The sequence below is a fragment of the Oncorhynchus mykiss genome, chromosome 8, assembly GCF_013265735.2.
Source record: "Oncorhynchus mykiss isolate Arlee chromosome 8, USDA_OmykA_1.1, whole genome shotgun sequence".
NCBI classification, from domain to species: Eukaryota; Metazoa; Chordata; class Actinopteri; order Salmoniformes; family Salmonidae; genus Oncorhynchus; species Oncorhynchus mykiss.
Window position 1 is genome coordinate 52,197,966 of NC_048572.1, and position 23,748 is coordinate 52,221,713.

Below are 23,748 nucleotides of genomic sequence, written 5' to 3' on the forward strand. Positions count from 1 at the left end.
AGTAAAGGCCGCTTTACCACTCTTGGGTAGCGGAATTAGTTTGGCTTCCCTCCAGGCCTGAGGACAGACTTTCCTCTAAACTCAGATTAAAAATATGACAGTGGCTATAGAGTCAGCTACCATCCTCAGTAGGTTGTCAATGCCAGGAGGTTTGTTATTATTGAGCGATAACAATAATTTTTCCACCTCTCCACACTTTGCAAAAACTTTACAAAATTCAAACTTGCAATGTTTTTCTTTCTTTTGTTTTTTTTAATGCTTTTTTTTATGCTCACTGTTGAATATAATTGCTCACAATTGCTCTTACAACTCTGGATGAGACTACTTTGATGCAGCACTTCAAATACCTCAACAGATACATTTTATTCCACAGGAAGTTATATTCCCTACAACCTATAGTTTATTCACATTGTTATACAGTTGCGGTCAAATATATTGGCACCCTTGCACTTTACTATGGAGTGCACATTGGTTGAATGGCTATTTTTACCCTGTAGGCACCTGCAACTTACAATTACACATAAACAAGTATCACTTGCCTCCCACCAAATTAATTAGAATTTTGAATAATTTAGTCTCGGCCATTTGTTTACTTAAATTGACATTTTTTAATTTCAGTTTAGATATTTTTTTCTTAGTCCTGTAAAGGTTGAATGCACACAAATACATATGGGAACACCAAAAGTTTTCAATTTATTTTTTGTTGTTGTTGAAGAAATTGTGAATCGTGCAAGGTGGCTTCTATATTTGACCGCAGCGGCACCTAACGACTAACTGTCTGTTTAAGTACCATTCGATATCATGTTGTTACCAAAGTAAGTACATTATAGCTTGCCAATTTGTACCAACTGTATAAGGACTGTAAAATAAAGTGATAGTTAACACGGTTGATGAGAAGGATGCTACAGTACCCAATGAGGTTGGGTACACAGGAGATGTTGGAGGTGAAGAGGGAGGTGACCGAGGCACCCAGCGCTGAACAAGGAGATCCCACTGTGAGCTGTCTTCAGGGCCTGGAGGTAGCAGAGAAAAAAGGGAGGGGGGAGGTCTCTCAATGCGCTCCAAAAACAATCCCTTGGGACACTGGTTGTGGGTTCAATTCCCATGGGGGTCAGTTGAAAGTTAAGAGTCTCTTTGTCAGTTTGCATAACAATGTCTGGAAAAAAATACAGTTTATTGCAGAAATACAAGAGGCTGAATCTGTAATAGATTATGAGAAAGAGAGGTCTGTTCCTAATAGTGCTGTCATGAGAATACTGCCCCCTTATGGCTCTACTGACCAATGTTGCCCTGAGTGTCAGTTAAACAACTAAAATGCTTGCGCTCAGTCAGTAAATAGCTGATCCTATGGTACAGACAGTGGCCCTGATCACATCAACACTAATCTGCCCCTCCAAAACATTATTTAAAGTAATAATATATGCCATTTTGGCAGACGCCTTTATCCAAAGCAACGTAGAATCACACTTGCATACATTTTTACATAAGTACGGTCCCAGGAATTGAACCCACTATCCTGGCGTTGCAAGCGCCATTCTCTACAAACTGAGCTACAGAGGACCGTGGAACTGCAGTAAAACATGCTTTTATAGCATGAGATGAAAAGCACCCAGTGGATTTCTTACAACAACATGAAAAACTACAACCCCATACTTACAGTCATTGGCACCATCACCACACATCCCTACAGTATAACTGCAGAGAAAAAAACATGGAGGCATTTAACGCCATGTGGCCAATGTAATACTTGCTAACAGCTCCCAGTGAGCACAAGACGTTGAAAGGACGTCTTTTCAACATCTTGTGCTCATATGGTTAGTGCTGAAGAGGAGACTCACTCAACACTCCACCAGCTGAGTCTTCTGGTCAGGAGCCATGCGGGCGAGTATTGCGGCCTGCAGTGCCAACTACAGAACCACCCAGAGAAGAAACTACCATCAAATAATGCTGTACTACAATGTGACATAGGCTGTGTTTACACAGGCAGCTCATTTCTAATCTATTGCCCAATTATTGTCAAAAGAGCTGATCAGATTGGTCAAAAGACCAATTAGTGTAAAAAGGTCAGAATTAGGCTGCCTGTGTAAACGCAGCCATATTATCCAAAAGGGTTTACTATCAAGGTCTCACAAACCCAGTCTACACAGGATGGTTATAGGAGGCACTAAACACTAGAATGTGTCAATTTAGTACTCGCTACAGTCCTTTCATTTCAGTTGTCCAAATAGAGGGATGGAATGTGACACTGACCTTTTGGTCTGCCTGTGTACATCAATCTCAACATGTTTTACTGTGAGTGAAGACTGTGCATAAGATTGCCTTACTCACCAGTAACCATCACAGTGCGAACGTTTGCAAGTCGTAGGTCTTTTAAAGCCCTGGCAGTCTCTTCCTTCCGCTTGTTTGGCATGATTACGAGCCCAAGGAACTCCATATTGGTCTCTATGAGATCCATGACAGGAATAGAAAACAGACAATACAACAACAACAACAAAAAGTATCCTGGGTAAAAGGAGTCTTGCAAACTCAAGGTTACAGATGTATTTAATCTTCCAACAGGAAATAAGCTAGTTCTCATTACTGTGATTGGTTCGGCACATTGTACTGTGTGGGCCGATCCAGACGAACAAGATCGACGACGAACCACGTCCTCACATGTTTATGCTTATAATCATCAAAAGTCTACAAGTGTTTCCCATGTATCTTTGTATCAGATGTCAGGACACGGAATTCTAGGCTTCAGGAACTGACAACCAATCTTGAACTAAACTGCTGGATTTCACTCTGTACCCTAAAGTAGCCAATGTCTCACTGTTCTCGTTATTCAATTTTGAAGTTGTGTCAGTTTCCTATCAACCAACGTCTGTAACCATGCATGTATTCGTAATTCAGAATGACTATATCATCTTGAGACTTGGCCTCTGAGCCATGTTTGACTACACAACGCTAGTGGCCTTGGCTTTTATTAGTCTCAGCTGCTTATTAGTCGTTGCATTTTCACGTGAACACTTGTTTCCCAAAGCTCTGTATGAATTTTTTTTTTTACTTCCATCAGATCCTGGAAGTCAAGTCTCCTCTTTTACCTTTTCAAAGTCAACTTGCTACTGCAGAATTGCCACTTACAGTATTCAGCCCATTCTGAGTTTGGCCAGGAGTTTGGCCTCCAGCTGGCTATGGGCCAGGGTAACGACTCTGAAACCCAGACTCCTGTGTCTCGGTAAAGCTCTCCGATACTAAAAGAAGAAAAAAGAAGAGTAAATATGGGTTACAGTCAGTTACCCTGAAATAATGTCTATATCATTTGAAGTGTTTCCAAAGCCTGTCTTGACAGTCCACATACAGGTTGGGTACTGGAATAGAAATACATGTTCTGGCAAGCTGCTCCCTGGTAAGAGTTGGTAAGCTAAGGGTCTCACTAATATGTGTCCTCTCTGCAGAGGCTGGCCACAACCTCTGGCGCCCCCTTGAGGTAGGTGTCCATGCCCTTCTCCCCAGCCTCCGTCCGGACAACCACATTCGTCCTCTGTAGAGCCGACGAGAAGGGGAACTGGCAAACAATCCCAATCTCATATGACGATTTAGCCGACGAGAAGGGGAACTGGCAAACAATACCAATCTCATATGACGATTTATGACAGACAGACAGCACATGGTCAGTCAAACATTATCCATTCAACCTATCCATTCACATACAAATCAATACTCAAGGAAAGAAAGAAATATGCTTTTGAAAAATGTCCTCAGACTTCTTACCGTCAACTCAGACAGCTCCTGAAAAGTAAAGGAGAAAATAAGGCTAAAGCATATTTAACAGGTATGTAGACGTAGAGAGGTAAGAGTGAGCATACTATGAATACTTTACCATGTCCTTTGCTGGATTTACTTCCTGGTTGACCTTGGGGAGCACCTGCATGGGCATTATGGGATTGTAGAGGGCTGTCTCTTAGTCTGTAGGCTCCTCCAGAATCTAGGATTCACAATCATTGGTGTTAAGCAACATCAGGGACCCCCTTGAAAACTGTCAGCCCCATCTGACAGACGAAAGGTGATTCAGACAGGTAGCCTGAATGCCAGTCTGCTTTAGCCATCTTTTTTTGCTATCTTGCCAAAGCAATGCTGTAACATTGCTGAATGCAGAAACAGTCTGGCACATATGCTTATGGAAGGGATTGTGTTCTTGTCTTAGTATATAGTATTGTTAGCATAGCCAGGGTGCGAATTACGGGGGGGTCTCATCTCCCCTGAATGAGACATTAGCTCCCTTAAATGTGGCTACATAAACTGTCTCCCTGTCCACAGCGCTGTCCACTCAGTAGTGCTGATTTAGACCTCAGCTGAGCTCCTTTACGCATCGATTTTCCTTTGTACTTGCTCATTTTTGCCATTTGTTTGCCATGATCCCTTGATAAAAAAATAAAATAGCCTATCCCTTTATTCTGATATATTAGATTTATTCTTTGATTTATCATTGTTTGCTTTTTGTCAGTCAGCTGTTTAAAGCGCTCATTGCTTTGTTTTTCAGGTGCATGCTGGTACTGGTGTTCTCTGTGGCCAGAAGAAGTAGACCATTTATTTAGCTTTATTATTTTCTATCAATGTTTGGTTTCTTTCCTGGATCAGGTGATGATAGTCGCCAATATCACTAGACAACTAGCCTACAGCAAGATACCAATTAATGCGCATCCAATCCATAACAGTAGGCCTACAGTATAGTTTACTTTTTTTCGGTTAGAAGCATTCAATTTTGCAATGGCATAGGGAAAGGGAGATACCTAGTCAGTTGTCCAACTGAATGTATTCAACTGAAATGTGTCTTCCGCATTTAACCCAACCCCTCGGAATCAGAGAGGTGCAGCCTTAATCAACCAACACGTCTTTGGAGCCCGGGGAACAGTGGGTCTACTGCCTTGCTCAGTGGCAGAACCACAGATTTTTACCTTGTCAGCTTGGGGATTCGATCCAGCATTAGGCCTACATTATTTTGGATTTGTGTGCCTGTGAGAACGGATTTCACAGTGAAACAAAATTAAATGTTATGTTGACATAGTTACACTTACAGTGCATTTTCTGAGATCTCCAAGATCCAGGAATTGTACAGGGTTTAAATGCAATGTTCTAATTAAATTGTTAAATGATTAATAATTACAAATAACACTGTCATAAATGTAATTCATGTAATGGACATAAGGCAGTGTTTAATGTCACTGGATCTGTGAAGACTCCTGAGGGCTCTCAAGTGGCACAGTGGTCTAAGGCACTGCATCTCAGTGCTAGAGGCATCACTATACACCCTGGTTCAATCCTGGGCTGTATCACAACTGGCTTTGATTGGGAGTCCCATAGGAAGGTGCCCAGTGTCGTCTGGTTTTAGGGTTTGACCGGGGTAGGCCGTCATTGTAAATAACAATTTGTTTACAATGATGAATAAACAGACAAATAAAAATAAAAAATAATTATGGACAACTCATGGGCTAGGGTGTAAACATGTTTAGATTCAACTCCTGTATTATGTTGAATGTAGGCTACCTGTTCTGTATGTGTACAATTACCCACCTTTTTCAGAAAAATGCATTGAAAGTATGGGGTGCGTTCCTTTTGTCACCGCAACCGGCAATCAGACTTTACCCACCTATTTTTGTACCAATATATCACTGGCTACCGGTGGGCCTATTTGAAGTTCATGGTAATAGGCCTACACATTGTAGCCTAACCTAGTAAATTGGCCGTGTGTGTTAGGGTGACCATCCCGTTTTTCCCGGGACCGTTTCAGCCCCATTTCAGGTGTAAAAAAAAGTCAATTTGTCGGCAAGGCGCATCACTTAATGTAGGCCTAATCAATGGCAATCGCCAAATGTCATTAGGCATACAGATGTCTATTTCCATTCATCAAAAAGCGTGAGGATACATGCATTGCACTGTTTGGATTATATTGGAGTGGACAAACATGCACTGGTAGCCTACTTTTTGAAGTGATTTGTTTGACAATCAGATGAAAGCATCATGACTGGTTGTGTTCATCCCACATTAAATGGTCATTCATTTTTACCATTAAATTCCGTCTTTATGATTAGGCCCATATATTTTTGAATTGAGAATTCGCACTCTGAGCATAGCTATAACAGAAAGGATCCCACAGCTGCCACCACCTGACAATATGCTTTGTGGTGTTGTAGTCATGACAGAAAAATATATGAAGTCAGGCAAACTTTTTTGAGCAAAAACAACTCCAATTCAAGTCAGAACATTTCAGCTTCCTGTGTAATATCAGTATGTGTAACATCAACATTGCTACAGTAGTCATACAGAAACGGTGTTAGCATGTAGCATTGTTAGCATAGCTATAACAGAATGTACTGTAGGTTACAATATCCATACAGGAACAGAGACAACATTGAGAAAACATTGAGACAACTTTGAAACAGAATTTAGACTGATTGACCCAGTCTGTGGCGTTGAACATCTTTAGGTCCAGTGGGTCTCCGGAAAGTTCTCCGTCTATCATGGGAAGAGAAACTGAGGGAAAAAAGAATTAGGATGAAATTGTCTTTAGATGGTGATGTAACATCCGTATGATGTTTTTCCCTGTAGGTGGCTGTAGCTAAGTAAACAAGCTCAAATTTGGGGTTTCTGACTGAATAATCCTCAAAGGTAACTACAACCTTAAGTAAATGTGTAACTATCACTTTTACATAGTGAGGTTAAATGAGGGCACTAGGGACAGGGTGTAGTGAGAGGACTGGGGGAAACAAAGGAGCTGTGGTATTCATCGACTGACTCTATCATAGATCATTAATAACTCTCTCACAAAAGAACAAAGGAGGTTCACAGACAGAAGATAACTGATACATGGTAGAAGAGAACATCTCTCCTTAGCCATGGAGGCCATGAGCATAAAAACAGCGACACAGAATATCCCTCTCATTCTCACCTGTCATTTTCAACTTTCTGGATCCCCCAAAGGTCCAAACCATCTTCAATGAGAGTGCACCTACACACTCGTGTATAATCTGATTGATGGATTGTGTTGTGCAGTAAGCAGGCTCAGGTGTATAACTGTGGCTCCTTCCACCTTCAAAGAATCGGCAAGAGGGCCCTCTCCCCCCTTCTCCCCAAATCCTCTAGGTTATATCAGCTGTGTCAGTGAACCCCTCCCGCATCTGAACTGGCTGACACATAGAGAGCACAGCATGATCAGAGGTGAGAGGTCACTTGGTCGGGTCAACAGGAAGTATTATTAAAGAGATGCTTTACGTTGAAATACAGATAGAGATGTAGTAGTCCCAGAGTTAATGATACAAGGTCAGTTTTGCATTTCACCTCCTGATGATTATGATGACTGACAGTGTTCGAAGAAAAAAAACCCCCACAAGGCTCGTTTGCACGTACGTTTTGATGTGAGAGAGGGTGCCAACCCCCTATCCCATCATCACCATCTCACCCGCTCATAAGATAACCTTCGGGCCAACTGGGGGCCCAAGACTGTTATGAGACACCACTAGAGACATTATTATGTAATTGTGATGAACTCAGATAATATTAGGGTAGCACTGTGATTCATTAATCATATGCTCTCTTCCCTGCTCCTCTGTTCATACCGCTTTCCCTTTCTGTCTGTTGCGCTCCTTCTTACACCTCTCTACCCTCCTCCTCTTTCTTCCTGTTTTTATAATGCACACCAGATGTGCATTGAAGTACAGATTGAACTTGTATTTACAATGATAATATTTTGATGCATGCATTATGTATTTATATTACTTGGATAACAAACTTCTTTCAAGAAAGCGTTTCACATTCTCAACTGGTTGAAAGTAAGTCTCTGATTTGATGAAATACTACACCTATCCTGTGTCCTCAGATCAATGCGGATGAAGGGAGTTTGATATTGAGATGAACCGGTTTTAGAGTATTTCATATGATGCGTAGGAAGTGTAGTGTACTGTTTTTTAATTTCTGTTTCTGTATATAAGAATTACAAATCAGCCTTTCACTAGTTACACCACGTTTCTAGTCTACTGCATAGTTACATTGTGCAACCATTGATGTCCCAGGACCAGGATTGGTAAACACTGTTGAAGTTTATAATTGTAATACATACATGCAGACACAGCATCATTCAAAGACTGGAGTTTGATACTCCTGGTATTGGATATGTCTGAAAAAGAATGTCTCACAATGTCTCATTCCTGAACCGCACCTTTATTTGCCAAGGTAGAGCACATGATCAGTGAATATATTCAATGTACAGGCTACAATGTGGGGATCTCATGCTTGGTAATAACTACATGTACAGTATATAGGACTTGCATCCTTGGCACAATAAAGTTATATTATATTCTACTCAATCCATAGGCTTCATTATTGCCATTCAGACTGTTTTGAAGTCGATAGAACAGGCTATGATAGCTGAGGTTCATAGCTAGGTTCTGAATTAATATTTATACCAAATGTTTTAGGGTCCATACACAGATCGGCTACATATTCCACTCAACTGTACATTTGTTTCATGACTCGTTATGACGTTATAATTACTTATATTTGCTTCCATCCTAGTATTTTTGTCGGCCATCTTTGCTGAAGAATGTCACCAGCGATGGGTCACATAGCATCAAATTCTTCATGGGAACCACTCGATATGATTGGTCATCGCCCAGCGGTCGCCACTGGTGATTTCCATAAAGTTGGGAAATGCTGCCTCCTGGGTGGCGCAGTGGTTAAGGGCGCTGTACTGCAGCGCCAGCTGTGCCACCAGAGACTCTGGGTTCGCGCCCAGGCTCTGTCGTAACCGGCCGCGACCAGGAGGTCCGTGGGGCGACGCACAATTGGCCTCGCGTCGTCCGGGTTAGGGAGGGGTTGGCCGGTAGGGATATGCTTGTCTCATCGTGCACCAGCGACTCCTGTGGCGGGCCGGGCGCAGTGCGCGCTAACCAAGGTTGCCAGGTGCACAGTGTTTCCTCCGACACATTGGTGCGGCTGGCTTCCGGGTTGGATGTGCGCTGTGTTAAGAAGCAGTGCGGCTTGGTTGGGTTGTGTATCGGAGGACGCATGACTTTCAACCTTCGTCTCTCCCGAGCCCGTACAGGAGTTGTAGCGATGAAACAAGATAGTAGCTACTAAACAATTGAATACCACGAAATTGGGGAGAAAAAGGAGTAAAATAATAAAGTTGGGAAATGCTGAACTTTTTCACAGCCTCCTGCCTACACCGCGTTCGCAATGCCCAATGCCCCTCCCTCTCCGCTTCTCATCGCTTTCCTTACATTGAAAATGAATGGGAAGTTGTGTTTCACCATGCGACACCGCATACTAGTGTACACGGGGTATAAGATCACTATGCGCAATGCCAAGCGTCGGCTGGAGTGTTGTAAAACACGCCGCCATTGGACTCTGGAGCAGTGGAAACGCGTTCTCTGGAGTGATGAATCACGCTTCACCATCTGGCAGAATCTGGGTTCGGCAGATGACAGGAGAATGCTACCTGCCCCAATGCATAGTGCCAACTGTAAAGTTTGGTGGAGGAGGAATAATGGTCTGGTGCTGTTTTTCATGGTTTGGGCTATGCCCCTTAGTTCCAATTAAGGGAAATCTTAACGCAACAGCATACAATTACATTCTAGATTATTCTGTGCGTCCAACTTTGTGGCAACAGTTTGGGGAAAGACTTTTTCTGTTTCAGCATGACAATGCCCCTATGCACAAAGCGAGATTCATACAGAAATGGTTTGTCGAGATCGGTGTGGAATTACTTGACAGGCCTGCACAGAGCCCTGATCTCAATTCCGTCGAACACCTTTGGGATAAATTGGAACGACATCTGCGAGCCAGACCTAATTGCCCAACATCAGTGCCCGACCTCAGTAATGCTCTTGAGGCTGAATGGAAGCAAGTCCCTGCAGCAATGTTCCAACATCTAGCGGAAAGCCTTCCCATAAGACTGGAGGCTGTTATAGCAAAGGGGGGACCAACTTCATATTAATGCCCATGATTTTGGAATGAGATGTTCGACGAGCAGGTGTCCACATACTTTTGGTCATGTAGTGTACCTTGAAATTTTTACCTTTGCTTGCGTCAGAATCGTCTCGAAATGATGTAAATCCCTTTCTGACAAAATCATTGGTTTAACGTGCTATACAAATAACAATATTAATTGACTGACACTTGGCTTATCTGTGTTGTTGGTCTGTGTTGTCTTGTTGAGGCCTCCTTATCAGCATTAAGCAAGGCTGTGTGCTCTTCAACCCTGTCTGTGTCAATAAAGATGTTTATTCTGTCCAGAAGAGGTTAAAGAAGGATTTTTAAGCCTTGAGACAATTGAGACATGGATTATGTATGTGTACCATTCACAGGGTGAATGGGCAAGACAAAAGATGTAAGTGCCTTTGAACGGGGTATGGTAGTAGGTGCCAGGCGCACCATTTTGTGTCAAGAACGTGAGAGCACTTTAAAAAGATTGCCAGAAATGTCTGCGTGTTTTTGGTGGGAGGGAGTTTTGACTTTCCATTGTGACATCCCCATGCTGTAAATTAGTTAATACACCAATAAGAAAGAGAGTTCCAAACTTTTCTACCAATAACATATCATTTTCAGTTTTCCCCTGCCCACACATACCACTTCTTAGCAGAATTCTTGCATAGGAAATTGCCATTTGCTAAGCTATTTTTGCTTCTTTTTGACCCTTTTAATTTAAAACAATAAAACTAGTGGGGTTTTGGGCGTTCGCCTATAAATTACATGAACATGCAACCTTGACTGGGTGGAGTCTGATCACTGATCAAGAACCATGTCTACGGTCTACTTCTCCGATTTGATAAGAGGTGGACTTCTAAACTTTGTCATCAATAAAAGTAGTGTCCGTAATGGTATTATCAGTAATGGTGGTCTACTACACTACAGCATGTGAGAGAATATTAACAATCACTTTTGTTGAACCTTGATGAAATGCTATTTTTCACCTATTGTACACCTGTCACTCTACAAGAGGCAAAGTTTGTTTGATGAATGTTTGTTTGAAAAAAATGTGACAAATAAAAATATTCCATTTCACAACCCATTTAATCAAGTATTTATTTGAAAGTATACACATGGTAAATACTGAGTTTACAGAATTATAATGCTATTATTATACTATACTATTGTTACTTCATTACAGTAATATCCTGCCCCCACTCACCTTCAACTTATTGGCAATTCAAAAGTTATATGTTCGATATATTTGCTTATAAACACGTACAATACTGACTTACCAGAAAGCCTCTGGCCTCTTGCTGTCAGAAATCACTAATAGTATTGTGGGTTAAAAGAAGTTTTCAGAATTTCACCGCACGCTCTCAAACGTATTCTACAACTTCAGTGAGCTGGAAAGTGCTCAGCGAAGCCAGAGGTTTCACTCTGTCCATAACAAGCCCAACGTGTTTCTATGGGCTTTTTTTTTAGCTTGTCGCGTGCCTTCACACCTTTGGGACAACTCCCATTGTTATGGTGGAGATATGAGCATCTCGTCATTATATACAGATCTCTGAGGGTACTGACCGTCCGAAACTGGTTCATTCGCAACCATTAAGGACGTGAGGTCATTAAAGGACACATTTAGCGTAATTCATCCCCTTTTCTTACTCTTTGCTATCGCTGTCTAACCCTCTGTAAAAGTTAAAAACTGTTCTGAGTGCAAAGTAGCAAGAACTCCAAGACTGGGTTTGCGTCATACATCACAATACGTTACATTTTCTGCATGGAATAATTCTGTTTTCTTGGGAGAGAACATGGGAGAGAACATGTTCCAATTAATTCAGAAATCTGTTTTCCATTGCTTTACACTACCCTATGCCTATCCAAGAGAATTCTAATGACTTAAAATCGATTGATACCAGGCCAATGCATGGCAACAGAACAGGTGTATTCCAAAAGTAACAGTGTCCTTATGTAAATGACCATATTACACTCAGGTTGGACATTGACATATTTGTAAAGTATTGTTTTCTGAGTAAAACATTGACAAAATGGTAGCCTACCGATTAAAAGCCTTGGGCCAGTCACCGAGAAGTCGCTGGTTCCAATCCCTAAACAGGCAAGGGGGAAAAATCTGCCCTTGAACAAGGCAGTTAACCCCCAACAACCGCACCCTGGGCGCTGATGATGTGGACGTTGATTAAGGCAGCCCCCAGCACCTCTCTGATTCAGAAGGGTTGGGTTAAATGCCTAAGACACATTTTAGTTGTTTGCATTCGCTTCTGCAACTGACTAGGTATCCCCCTTCCCTCAAAACTCTTAACTAATTTGTTAAATCTGACAATTTCATTTGTTCATTATATGTAGTAACTGGTATAAGGCCTATTTGGTCCACCAATGAGACCAAGTAGTCTAGATCATTTGATGACATGTGGAGGCTAAATTACACGCAACATTCGATTTCTAATGAAGCATAAGATGGGACATGGGCAGAGTGGGATATACTCACTAAGTCGCATCTTCTGGTCTGGAATTTACTCCTCTGTATCATACCCACACATAATTACAGTACCAGTCAAACGTTTGAACAGGTTTTTCTTTTTTTTCTCTACATTGTAGAATAATAGTGAAGACATCAAAACTAGGAAATAACACATATGGAATCATGTAGTAACCAAAAAAAAAAGTGTTAAATGAGCCACAATATATTTTAGATTTGAGATTCTTCAAAGTAGCCACCCTTTGCCTTGATGACAACTTTGCACACTCTTGGCATTCTATCAACCAGCTTCATGAGGTAATAACCTGGAATGAATTTCAATTAACAGGTGTGCCTCGTTAAAAGTTAATTTACGGAATTTCTTTCCTTCTTAATGCGTTTGAGCCAATCAGTTGTGTTGTGACACGGTAGGTCTGGTATACAGAAGATGGCCCTATTTGGTAGAAGACCAAGTCCATATTATGGCAAGAACAGCTCAAATAAGCAAAGAGAAATGACAGTCCATCATTACTTTAAGACATGAAGGTCAGTCAATGCAGAACATTTCAAGAACTATGAAAGTTTCAAGTGCAGTCACAAAAACCATCAAGCGCTATGATGAAACTGGCTCTCATGAAGACCGCCACAGGAAAGGAAGATCCAGAGCTACCTTTGTTGCAGAAGAAGTTCAGTAGAGTTAACTGCACCTCAGAACGCAGCCCAAATAAATGCTTCTTCCGAGTTCAAGTAACAGACATCTCAACATCAACTGTTCAGTTGAGACTGGGTGAATCAGCCCTTCATGGTCAAATTACTGCAAAAAAAACACTATTAAAGGACACCAAGAAGATGAGACTTGCTTAGGCAAAGAAACACGAGCAATGGACATTAGACAGGTGGAAATCTGTCCTTTGGTCTGTTGACTCACAGATGATCTCTGCATTTGTGGTTCTCATCGTGAAGCACGGAGGTGTGATGGTGTTTTGCTGGTGACACTGTCTGCGATGTATTTAGAATTCAAGGCACTTAACCAGCATGGCTACCACAGCATTCTGCAGCGATACACCATCCCATCTGGTTTGTGCTTAGTGCGACTATCATTTGTCTTTCATTAGAACAATGACCCAACACACCTCTAGGCTGTGTAAGGGCTATTTTACCAAGGAGAGTGATGGAGTGCTGCATCAGATGACCTGGCCTCCACAATCACCCGACCTCAAACCAATTGAGATGGTTTGGGATGAGTTAGACTGCAGCGTGAAGGAACAGCAGCCAACAAGTGCTCAGCATATGTAGGAACTCCAACTGTTGAAAAGCATTCCAGGTGAAGATGGCTGAGAGAATGCCAAATACTTTGAAGAATCAAAAACATAAAATATTTATTTTTTTGGTTACTACATGATTCCATGTGTTATTTCAGTTTTGAATTGTATTGTTTTTGCGGACTGTATTATACTATAGCATTTACTAAAGTGTTTTTGTTTTATCTTTAACATCGAAGCTTTCTCCTTGAGGAAACCTACTGTAGAAATACTAAAAGTCCACATTCTCCATCATTTGTTGCACATCTCACAAAATAAAGTTTTTCAAAAAGAAAAATCTGAAAATCCACATTAAATTTGGGAACCCTTTAATTACTCAGTCTTCAATATAGTATTTGCATAATCAAGAAATTAACAATTAAAAAGGTAAACTAATGGAAGACAGACAAACTCAAACAAAATGTTACACATACAGTAAGTGTGTAAGACATTACATTGTTAAGTATGAACGTGGTAGAATCTTTTCACATAAATCATTTAAACTACGAACAAATTCATTTGTTTTATTGAAATTATTAGGGATAGATGCCCATTACAAGCTTGTCAGTTAATTCAGATGTTGAATTAGAGCTCAGCTGCAGCAGTCCATTGTAAAAAAAGAAGATATTTGCTGTTTTAAGTCCTCCTTCCACCGCCGCCACCACCTCTGCCTGAAAAACAACAATAACAACAAATGACACCATCTTCCAAAGCTGATAGAATTGTTGGTAGATATAACTCGAGTAAAAGAGACATTTCAGGCACTAGAACCACATTAAAAAGTGTGAAGTACACACACACAGTTGTGAAGAGGGCATGACAGATTTGGCACAGGCACTTAGATCATCAAAAAGTTATACAGCTGAACCATTGAGAGCATGTTGAATGGCTGCATCACTGATTAGTACGGCAACTGCAAGAAACACGACTGCAAGGCACTACCGAGGGTGGCAGGTACGGCCTAGTACATTACTGAGGCCGAGCACCCTGGCACCCGGGACCTCTATACCAGGCGGTTTCAGAGGAATGGCCAAAAAATTGTCAAAGGCTCCAGTCACCAAAGCCATAGACAGTTCTCTGTTAGCGCATGGCAAGCGTTACCAGTGCACCAAGTCTGGAACCAACAGGACCCTGAACAGTTTCTACCCCCAAGCCATAAGACTGCTAAATAGCTAATCAAATGGCTATTTACCCTTTTTTTTCTACACTGACAACACGCACACACTGGACTCTCACTCACAGGTAATTACACTGACACGCTAATACACACACACACACACACTGACGTCACACACACACACTTTCACACTGCCCATATACACTGCTGCTACGGTCTATGTTGTTGCCAAGTCACTTTACTCCTACCTATATGTTCATACCTACCTCAATTACCTCATACCCCAGAACATGGACTCTGTACTGGTACTCCCTGTATTTAGCCATGTTATTTTGACTTGGTATTGTTATTCACTGCATATTTATTCCGCGTCACTATTTCTATTTCATCTTTTTTTTATGGTTAACTCTGTATTGTTGGAAAAGGACCCGTTAGAAATCATTTCACCTGTTGTTTACGAAGCATGTGACAAATCAAATTGGATTTTAAGTATCAATTGATATGTCCTCATGACTTTTCCAAAAATTGTTATTCAAACTAGATGACCTCACCTCCTCGTCCACCCCTGAAGCCTCCACCCCTGCCCCGACCGCCACCTCGACCTCCGGGTTTCCCTCTGAAGCTCCTGTTGAAGCCTGTTCCTTCTCCACGAGGTCCTCGTTCGCCCTGGGGCGTGGCATAGATCAGGGTCACCTTGCTCCCGTCAATCTGAAGGTCCACCACAGCCTCCTTAACAGCCTTGCAGACCTCTATGCTCTCAAAGTCCACAAAGCCAAACCTGAGAAGTACAAAGAAGGAGTATTCAAAGCACTGTCTGAATGTAATAACAATGTGGTTTCAAAAGGGTCATATTTTGAAACATACCCTCTAGATTCACCAGTCTCCTTGTCTTTAGTGACTCGAGCTTCAATGGCACCTTCAAAGGAGCTTTTCAAAGTCTCCTCGCTCGTCTCCTTGGCAAGATTCCTGACCATCAACGTCTTGGAAGGAACTACCAAGAGAACACACAACACATAGGTATGAATGATGGCACAGTCAAACAACGTGAATTATTCACCTACGAATTTTCTGCTATATTTACCTGAGTTCTCTTGGTCACCTTCTGGCCTCTTCTGGCTGAACTTTACTCCGATGGCTCTTCCACAAATTTCTTTGTTTAACGATGATTCCATGGCTTCTTTGGCATCCTCCACACTTTCAAACTGAATGAAGGCATGACTTTTAAAAAAAAAGAAAGAGGGGGGGGCAAATTGACACAATTGTCTCAAGTTACCATGTCCATGTGCATTCTGAACATGAAATTACTATCAAATTCATCCAAACAGAATATTTATAATGATCTATTTGATGGCGCCCAAAATGTTCAGTAGAGCGCAACAAAAAGCAGGTGCAGCATCAATGTGCACCCTTACCCTCTTGGTTTGCCACTGCTCTGTGGTATTCTGACACTGACTGCTTTGAGAAAGATTTTCCTTAGGGCATCCTCTTTCGCAGTGTAAGCCAGGTTTGTCACCAATAACTCGTTATTCGGTGTGGCCTCAGCTATGGAACAGAACATTTGAGGACATGTTAACTAACCAGTGAATTAATACACTTTGTAAAAATCTGTCTCACCTCGAAGATGCTATAGAGCAACGTGACTAGCCATATAGCTATTCAAGTACCTTGTGCTTCTACAGTAATGGAATTCCCAGTGACTTCATTTCAGTCTATCCTTACCTGGAGCATTGATCATTTTTTGTTGTTGGCTCTTTTCTCCCAAGAAGTCAATAACGATGACACGGCCTTGGACATCAGTCCCCTGCTTCTCCTCCAGCACTTTCTCAGCAATGGCCTCCGTTTTGAACTCTATGTAGGCAATTCTGTCACAATTAAGTAGACGCCAAGTGTTAAGAGCTGAATCCTGGGATCCACACGGTACCTTGTAAATCAAGCATTGATATCAAACGGGCACTTTGGATGACAACTCTCACCCTTTGCTTGGTCGGCCAATGCCTCTAGGAAACCTGATTTCGACCGCCGTGTCAAAGACTTTCTTCAAGTCCTCCTTTGTTGCCGAGAATGAGATATTCTTGACGTACAAGGTCTTGGCATCTTTAGCTGTGTGTGGGGAGGGAGACGTCTGTCAGTACATGGAAATCAATCAATCAATTCTAGAAATGTCTAATATCAGTAGCATGGAAAAGTCACTCAAGATGAGACTAGTACCTTTTTTTTCCTCTGCTGTGACATCTTTGACATTAGCCTTGCCTAGCCTTATCTTTTGGTCCAGGATCTTCACCCTATCCAGCTCAAGGGCTTTTGTCAAGTCTTCCTCTGTGTGAAAGTCTACATATGCAAATTTCCTAGAGAATGTACCCCCAAAAAACATTTGACATTATGTCAATATATTTGTACAAATCATTTGCCATGCTAAGGGGAATAATCTGTCTCGTGAGGAAATGTACAAACATTTGAAGAGTTTAAGTTTATTAAGTGCATAAAAATGGTACCCACTTTGTTATGTCCACTCGAATAGCTTGAAATAACAGACTATGCGACGTAAAAAAGTTGGCCAAGGCATCATTGATTTCCTCCACTTCCTTGGATGTGTTCAAGTTACCAACAAAAAGACAAAAACCTAAAAAAAAAAAAAGAAACAAAGGAGCATGTTAGCTCACTGACACCATCAATCAAGCACTCAAAACAGGAGTGATATTAACTCTTGCTCATAACCATACCACCATTAATGCACTTTGTCTTCTTAGCTGGAGAAGTCTCATCCTCTGCTTTCCTCTTCACTGGGGCTACTGCAACAGCTGGAGAGAGAAACACACATAGACACATGTATTAAACCCTATTCCATACATACCCTGATGGAAAAACATAAATGAGTGACATCTGGGGGGGGGGGGGGGGGGGGGGGGGGTAATTATTAGTCCAGTTGCGTTACGCAACAAAAACGTGAGTTTTTAATGGATAAATGAAGGTAGGTGCCTCCCCTTTTGCTTCCGTTTGGTTCGGAGTGAATACACCCCTGGCAAAAATGCATTACAATTGCTGTTCTTTGACCTCACCCGGGTCATTTCCATTGGTCTTCTCTTCAACATTACTTTCATCTTCGATGGCATTTTCTGACTCAAAGGTGACCTTAACAGTTTCCTCCTCAGCAGCAGGAGTTGTGTCCATCTGCTCCGCTTCACAAGCTACATAAACAATATTCATTAACAAAGGAAATACCTACTGAATTTAACGGAACAGCAAATGTTTTGCGTTTAAGAAATGTCATATGAACATTATCCCTATTCCAATTACATGCTGGGACAATGTCACACACACTAAATATATGGTCTATGCTTGCCTTCCCTCAAAGCATTTTCTTTACCTGGGACATCTTTGACCTCCTTGTTCTCTGTAACATCATCTTCAATGGGAGCTACTTTATCTCCATCCTCATTAGCATCAGGTTCTGTGGAAAAGATGACCTGTGGAGTAGGGGCAGCTACCTCTGTTGATGCTGGAGAATCAGTCTGGCCTTCTGAAAGTTACATTGATGTATCAAGGACGCATTAAACAAGTAACTTTCTCAATATACGTTGCATTAAATATTGCACAGGCTATAAAGGAGAAAATAGTTGGGTACCACTTACCAGAATTATTTTCATCCTGTTTGTCGTCACCAATCTCTCCAACTTTCTGTCTAGTTGATGTTCTTGATGGGGTTCCCTATAAAACAACCTTTGGGATAAGCATTTGAACTGGTGTTCTTTAACCCATCATCACCAACCAATCACAAACAGACAACTGGGGGAGGGTTCGATTAATCCTGCCTGGGTTTAAAATTGATTGCAGTAGTAGAGCTTGCCAGTTTGTATTCCTAAAACCAGGAGATAAATTACCTCTGGTCCGTTCAGATATCCCTTTGTGTGTGAAAAATTAAATGGGGAAAGAATAGGGTTATGGAATAAACGCAGAAAATAAGGTCTGAGCTTAACAGAGGTTTAGGAAATCTCATTTAAAAAATGTCTATGAGATAGCAGTCGGTTAACAGGGCCTTTACGAATTATGACGCCTTTATGTGATTTATGTATTTTAATATTACATAAATTCTTCAAAATTCACTGAAAATGACAGCTGACGAAGATTATATCCTAGAACCAAACGTATAAGATCTCAAACCTGTGTTTACCACAGACCTCATTTTCAGCGTTTACCCAAACCCAAATATAATTTTCCTCATAGGCTTTGTCCAACGAACCATGGTGGAGTTATTGCCTACAAAAAGGCGCCATTACATTATATTAGTGAGATTGTTTCCCCAAGCAAAATGGATTGCTTTTGATAAACGCTTCATCTGCCTTTCTAACGAAAGTTGTCTAGACAACTCTTAACGTATTTCATGGAAATTAGATGTTTCAGGACAATGTACCATGCTGCTTTGTTGACAAAATGACCAAGCGGCTCAGATTACTGCTTGCTTTCGCCCGATGACGTGACGGGCCTATCTATGCCGGGTGTCCCGCCGCTCAGTGTAATCGAACCCGCCCAATGTGTATTCGAAATAGATCAATTGTAACTCAATGTTCAGCACGTGTTTCAAGTGAACAACAGTGATGCAAAATAGCTAGGTAACTAGCTAAACATTCCATGCCAATAGAAGTGTAGTTCCACAATAGCTACAGTAGTTAGCTCATTTGCTAACGTTAGCTAGCTAGCGAGTTCAACCATGTTGTCATTTAACTTGAGGCCGTGTGAGACCAACTGTCGTGAACCATTAAACATAAGTAGATTTTAGATGTCATTCTTACTTTGCCTGATTGTGCCATGGTTTCGGAATATTCTTCTTTTAGTTAGCTAATGTACGGTGCACACGACTGTTCACATGAACGGCCATGAACGGTGGGCGAAATTTCCTTCTTTAGTAGAGGGGGAGGGGCGAGACATGAATATTCATGATTTTCGCCGTAGAACCCGTCGGGTTACAGGTTGAGCCACAAATAGAACAATGAGTTGAAAAAATAATTGGTTGAGCCTTCTTGAGTGCGCAAGGTAACATAAACGTTCAACAGAGCTTTTTTTTGGTGGCGCTTTTACAAAACCATTGGTATTGCTCATGACAAGCGTTGCGATTTTGACATTCGAAGTGTTTGTTATTTGTGACAAGACACAGCCCATTACTTGCACCACGTTTTCATTATCAACCCACATTTTCATTCATTTCGTCAACAAAAAGTACAATATTACGATTTTGTTCCAATATGTGAGATAATTAAGTTGTTATCTGTAATATCGTATAGTTTTGGAATCGAGACATACGTACTTTCGAGGCAAATACACAGGTTTCTCAACTCATACCCTGACTTTCAGAAGGGATGGCGTGACGATTAGTTTAGCAACAGTGTGACGCGGCATAACAACGTGGACGCGATTGGTCGACCGTCTGCTGGGTGAGGCGTTACGTGCCTCTATTTATTGGCCAATGTGATTCCTTTCTCCAATATCTCTGTGTATGCGTGAGGGGTCGTCACTAGTTACCACAACCACAATGTTATAAATCCCACCTCAAATCAAATCAAAGTTTATTTGTCACGTGCGCCGAATACAACAGGTGTAAGTAAACCTTACAGTGAAATGCTTACTTACAGGCTCTAACCAATGGTACCCAAAAAAAGGTGTGTGTGTGTGTAAGTAAGTAAAGAAATAAAGCAACAGCAGAAAGACATTTGAAAAAAGAGTAGCAAGGCTATATACAGACACCTGTTAGTCAGGCTTATTGAGGTAGTATGTACATGTAGGTATCGTTAAAGTGACTGTGCATATATGATGAACAGAAAGTTGCAGAAGTGTAAAAATAGGGGTTGGGTAGGGAACACAATGCAAATAGTCCAAGTAACCATTGGTTACCTGTTCAGGAGTCTTATGGCTTGGGGGTAAAAACTGTTGAGAAGCCTTTTTGTCCTAGACTTGGCACTCCAGTACCGCTTGCTGTGCGGTAGTAGAGCGAACAGTCTATGATGGGTGGCTGGGGTCTTTCACAATTTTTAGGGCCTTCCTCTGACACCGCCTGGTGTAGAGGTCCTGGATGGCAGGCAGCTTTGCCCCAATGATGTACTGGGCAGTACGCACTACCCTCTGAAGTGCCTTGCAGTTGGAGGCAGAGCAATTGCCGTACCAGGCAGTTATGCAACCATGCTCTCGATGTTGCAGCTGTAGAACCTTTTGAGGATCTCAGGACCCATGCCAAATCTTTTTAGTTTCCTGAGGGGGAATAGGCTTTGTCATGCCCTCTTTACGACTGTCTTGGTGTGTTTGGACCAATCTAGTTTGTTGTTGATGTGGACACCAAGGAATTTGAAGCTCTTAACCTGCTCCACTACAGCCCTGTCGATGAGAATGGGGACGTGCTCAGTGCTCCTTTTCCTGTAGTCCACAATCATCTCCTTAGTCGTAGTTACATTGAGGGATAGGTTGTTATTCTGGCACCACCCGGCCAGGTCTCTGACCTCCTCCCTATAGGCTGTCTCGTCGTTGTCGGTGATCAGGCCTACTACTGTTGTGTCGTCTGCAAACTTAATGATGGTGTTGGAGTCGTGAATGGCCATGCAGTCGTGGGTGAACAGGGAGTACAGGAGGGGACTGAGCACGCACCCCTGGGGAGCTCCAGTGTTGAGGATCAGCGTGGCAGATGTGTTGCTACCTACCCTCCCCACCTGGGGGCGGCCTGTCAGAAAGTCCAGGATCCAGTTGCAGAGGGAGGTGTTTAGTCCCAGGATCCTTAGCTTAGTGTTGAGCTTTGAGGGTACTATGCTGTTGAACGCTGAGCTGTAGTCAATGAATAGCATTCTCACGTAGGTGTTCCTTTTGTCCAGGTGGGAAAGGGCAGTGTGGAGTGCAATAGAGATTGCATCATCTGTGGATCTGTTTGGGCGGTATGCAAATTGGAGTGGGTCAGGGTTTCTGGGATAATGGTGTTGATGTGAGCCATTACCAGCCTTACAAAGCACTTCATGGCTACGGACGTGAGTGCTACGGGTCTGTAGTCATTTAGGTAGGTTGCCTTTGTGTTCTTGGGCACAGGGACTATGGTGGTCTGCTTGAAGCATGTTGGTATTACAGACTCAATCAGGGACATGTTTAAAATGTCAGTGAAGACACCTGCCAGTTGGTCAGCACATGCCCGAGCACACGTCCTGGTAATCCGTCTGGCCCCGCAGCCTTATGCATGTTGACCTGTTTAAAGGTCTTACTCACGTCGGCTACGGAGAGCGTGATCACACAGTCGTCCGGAACAGCTGATGCTCTCATGCATGCCTCAGTGTTGCTTGCCTCGAAGCCAGCATAGAAGTGATTTAGCTCGTCTGGTAGGCTCATGTCACTGGGCAGCTCGTGGCTGTGCTTCCCTTTGTAGTCTGTAATAGTTTGCAAGCCCTGCCACATCTGACGAGCGTCGGAGCCGGTGTAGTATGATTCAATCTTAGCCCTGTATTGACGCTTTGCCTGTTTGATGGTTCGTCGCAGGGCATAGCGGAATTTCTTGTAAGCTTCCGGGTTAGAGTCCCGCACCTTGAAAGCGGCAGCTCTACCCTTTAGCTCAGTGCGAATGTTGCCTGTAATCCATGGCTTCTGTTTGGGATATGTACGTACGTACAGTCACTGTGGGGACGACGTCCTCAATGCACTTATTGATAAAGCCAGTGACTGATGTGGTGTATTCCTCAATGTCATCGGAAGAATCCCAGAACATGTTCCAGTCTGTGATAGCAAAGCAGTCCTCTAGTTTAGTATCTGCTTCATCTGACCATTTTTTTATAGACCGAGTCACTGGTGCTTCTTGCTTTAATTTTTGCTTGTAAACAGGAATCAGGAGGATAGAGTTGTGGTCGGATTTACCAAATGGAGGGTGAGGGAGAGCTTTGTACACGTCTCTGTGTGTGGAGTACAGGTGATCTAGAATTTTTTTCCCTCTGGTTGCACATTTAACATGTTGATAGAGATTTGGTAGAACTGATTTAAGTTTCCCTGCATTAAAGGGATTTCTACAATTGATTTTCTTGCATCTGCTTTTTTTTTATCCGTACCGTAACTACACTGCTACCCTTACACCTAACCTTAAATTAGGACCAAAAAGTGAAAACTGTCAATTATTTATGCATTTTTCCCGTGATGTATTGTTGTCTCTACCTTCTTGCCCTTTGTGCTGTTGTCTGTGCCCAATAGTGTTTGTACCATGTTTTGTGCTGCTACCGTGTTGTGCTGCTGCCATGTTGTGTTGCTACCATGTTGTGTTATTACCATGCTGTGTTGTCATGTGTTGCTGCCATGCTATGCTGTTGTCTTAGGTCTCTCTTTATGTAGTGTTATGGTGTCTCTCTTGTCAGGATGTGTGTTTTGTCCTATATTTTTTATCTATTTTTTATCCGAGCCCCCATCCCCACAGGAGGCCTTTTGCCTTTTGGTAGGCCATCATTGTAAATAAGAATATTTTCTTGACTGAGTTGCCTAGTTTTAAAAAAAAGGTACAATTTAAAAAAAAAAGATTAATAAATGAAATTTTACTGCAGTATATAGCAAATTAGATTTTGTTGCTATGGTAAGTAATGGAAACCATGTGTGAGCTGGCCGGAAGTCCTTGCTGTTGAGAATGTGATTAATTGCATTGATCACACATTGCAGCATTTGGTTGAGAGGTGGATAGGTCAACACTGCACAACAACTGAGGAAGGCAACACAGTGGGCCAAAGAAGAGGGCCATCACAATGTGGCTGATAAGACGTTTCTACCCGACACCAAAATATGTGTGGAACATCCAACGCTCTCTAGCCTCCACCACCAGGCTGGATGAGAATGACAGCATCAGCGTTGACAGACTGGTCAAGTCTGAGCTTCAACAGGTTTTTGTTTTCTACCCACCACTGTTCCACTCCAACAAA

At 42.1% G+C, this 23,748-nt stretch overlaps 1 protein-coding gene and 1 long non-coding RNA gene across 4 annotated transcripts; both read right to left on the reverse strand.

The window, feature by feature from the left end:
- Nucleotides 1–223: 223 nt before the first annotated feature.
- LOC110530073 lies at nucleotides 224–6,594 on the reverse strand. Its single transcript, XR_002474478.2, has 6 exons — nucleotides 6,440–6,594; nucleotides 3,863–3,967; nucleotides 3,417–3,771; nucleotides 3,124–3,233; nucleotides 2,329–2,442; nucleotides 224–1,013 (listed from the first exon to the last, which is right to left on the reverse strand). It is a non-coding gene; the product is annotated as an uncharacterized LOC110530073 (long non-coding RNA).
- A 7,440-nt stretch (nucleotides 6,595–14,034) lies between these two features.
- LOC110530074 (nucleolin) lies at nucleotides 14,035–20,157 on the reverse strand. Of its 3 annotated transcripts, none has more exons than XM_036985612.1 (14): nucleotides 20,139–20,157; nucleotides 18,469–18,544; nucleotides 18,204–18,356; nucleotides 17,896–18,024; nucleotides 17,560–17,637; nucleotides 17,336–17,459; nucleotides 17,048–17,184; nucleotides 16,813–16,939; nucleotides 16,559–16,701; nucleotides 16,252–16,381; nucleotides 15,921–16,057; nucleotides 15,704–15,830; nucleotides 15,391–15,617; nucleotides 14,035–14,393 (listed from the first exon to the last, which is right to left on the reverse strand). In XM_036985612.1, the coding sequence occupies exons 4-14, from the start codon at nucleotides 18,005–18,007 to the stop codon at nucleotides 14,359–14,361; spliced, it is 1,377 nt and encodes a 458-aa protein (XP_036841507.1). In that variant the 5' UTR covers nucleotides 18,008–18,024; nucleotides 18,204–18,356; nucleotides 18,469–18,544; nucleotides 20,139–20,157; the 3' UTR covers nucleotides 14,035–14,358. The 3 variants fall into 3 exon arrangements, with proteins under 3 accessions (XP_036841507.1, XP_036841506.1, XP_036841505.1); XM_036985611.1 differs by lacking the exon at nucleotides 20,139–20,157 and adding an exon at nucleotides 19,627–19,774 and having other exon boundaries at nucleotides 17,563–17,637; XM_036985610.1 differs by lacking the exon at nucleotides 20,139–20,157 and adding an exon at nucleotides 19,627–19,774.
- Nucleotides 20,158–23,748: the final 3,591 nt, after the last annotated feature.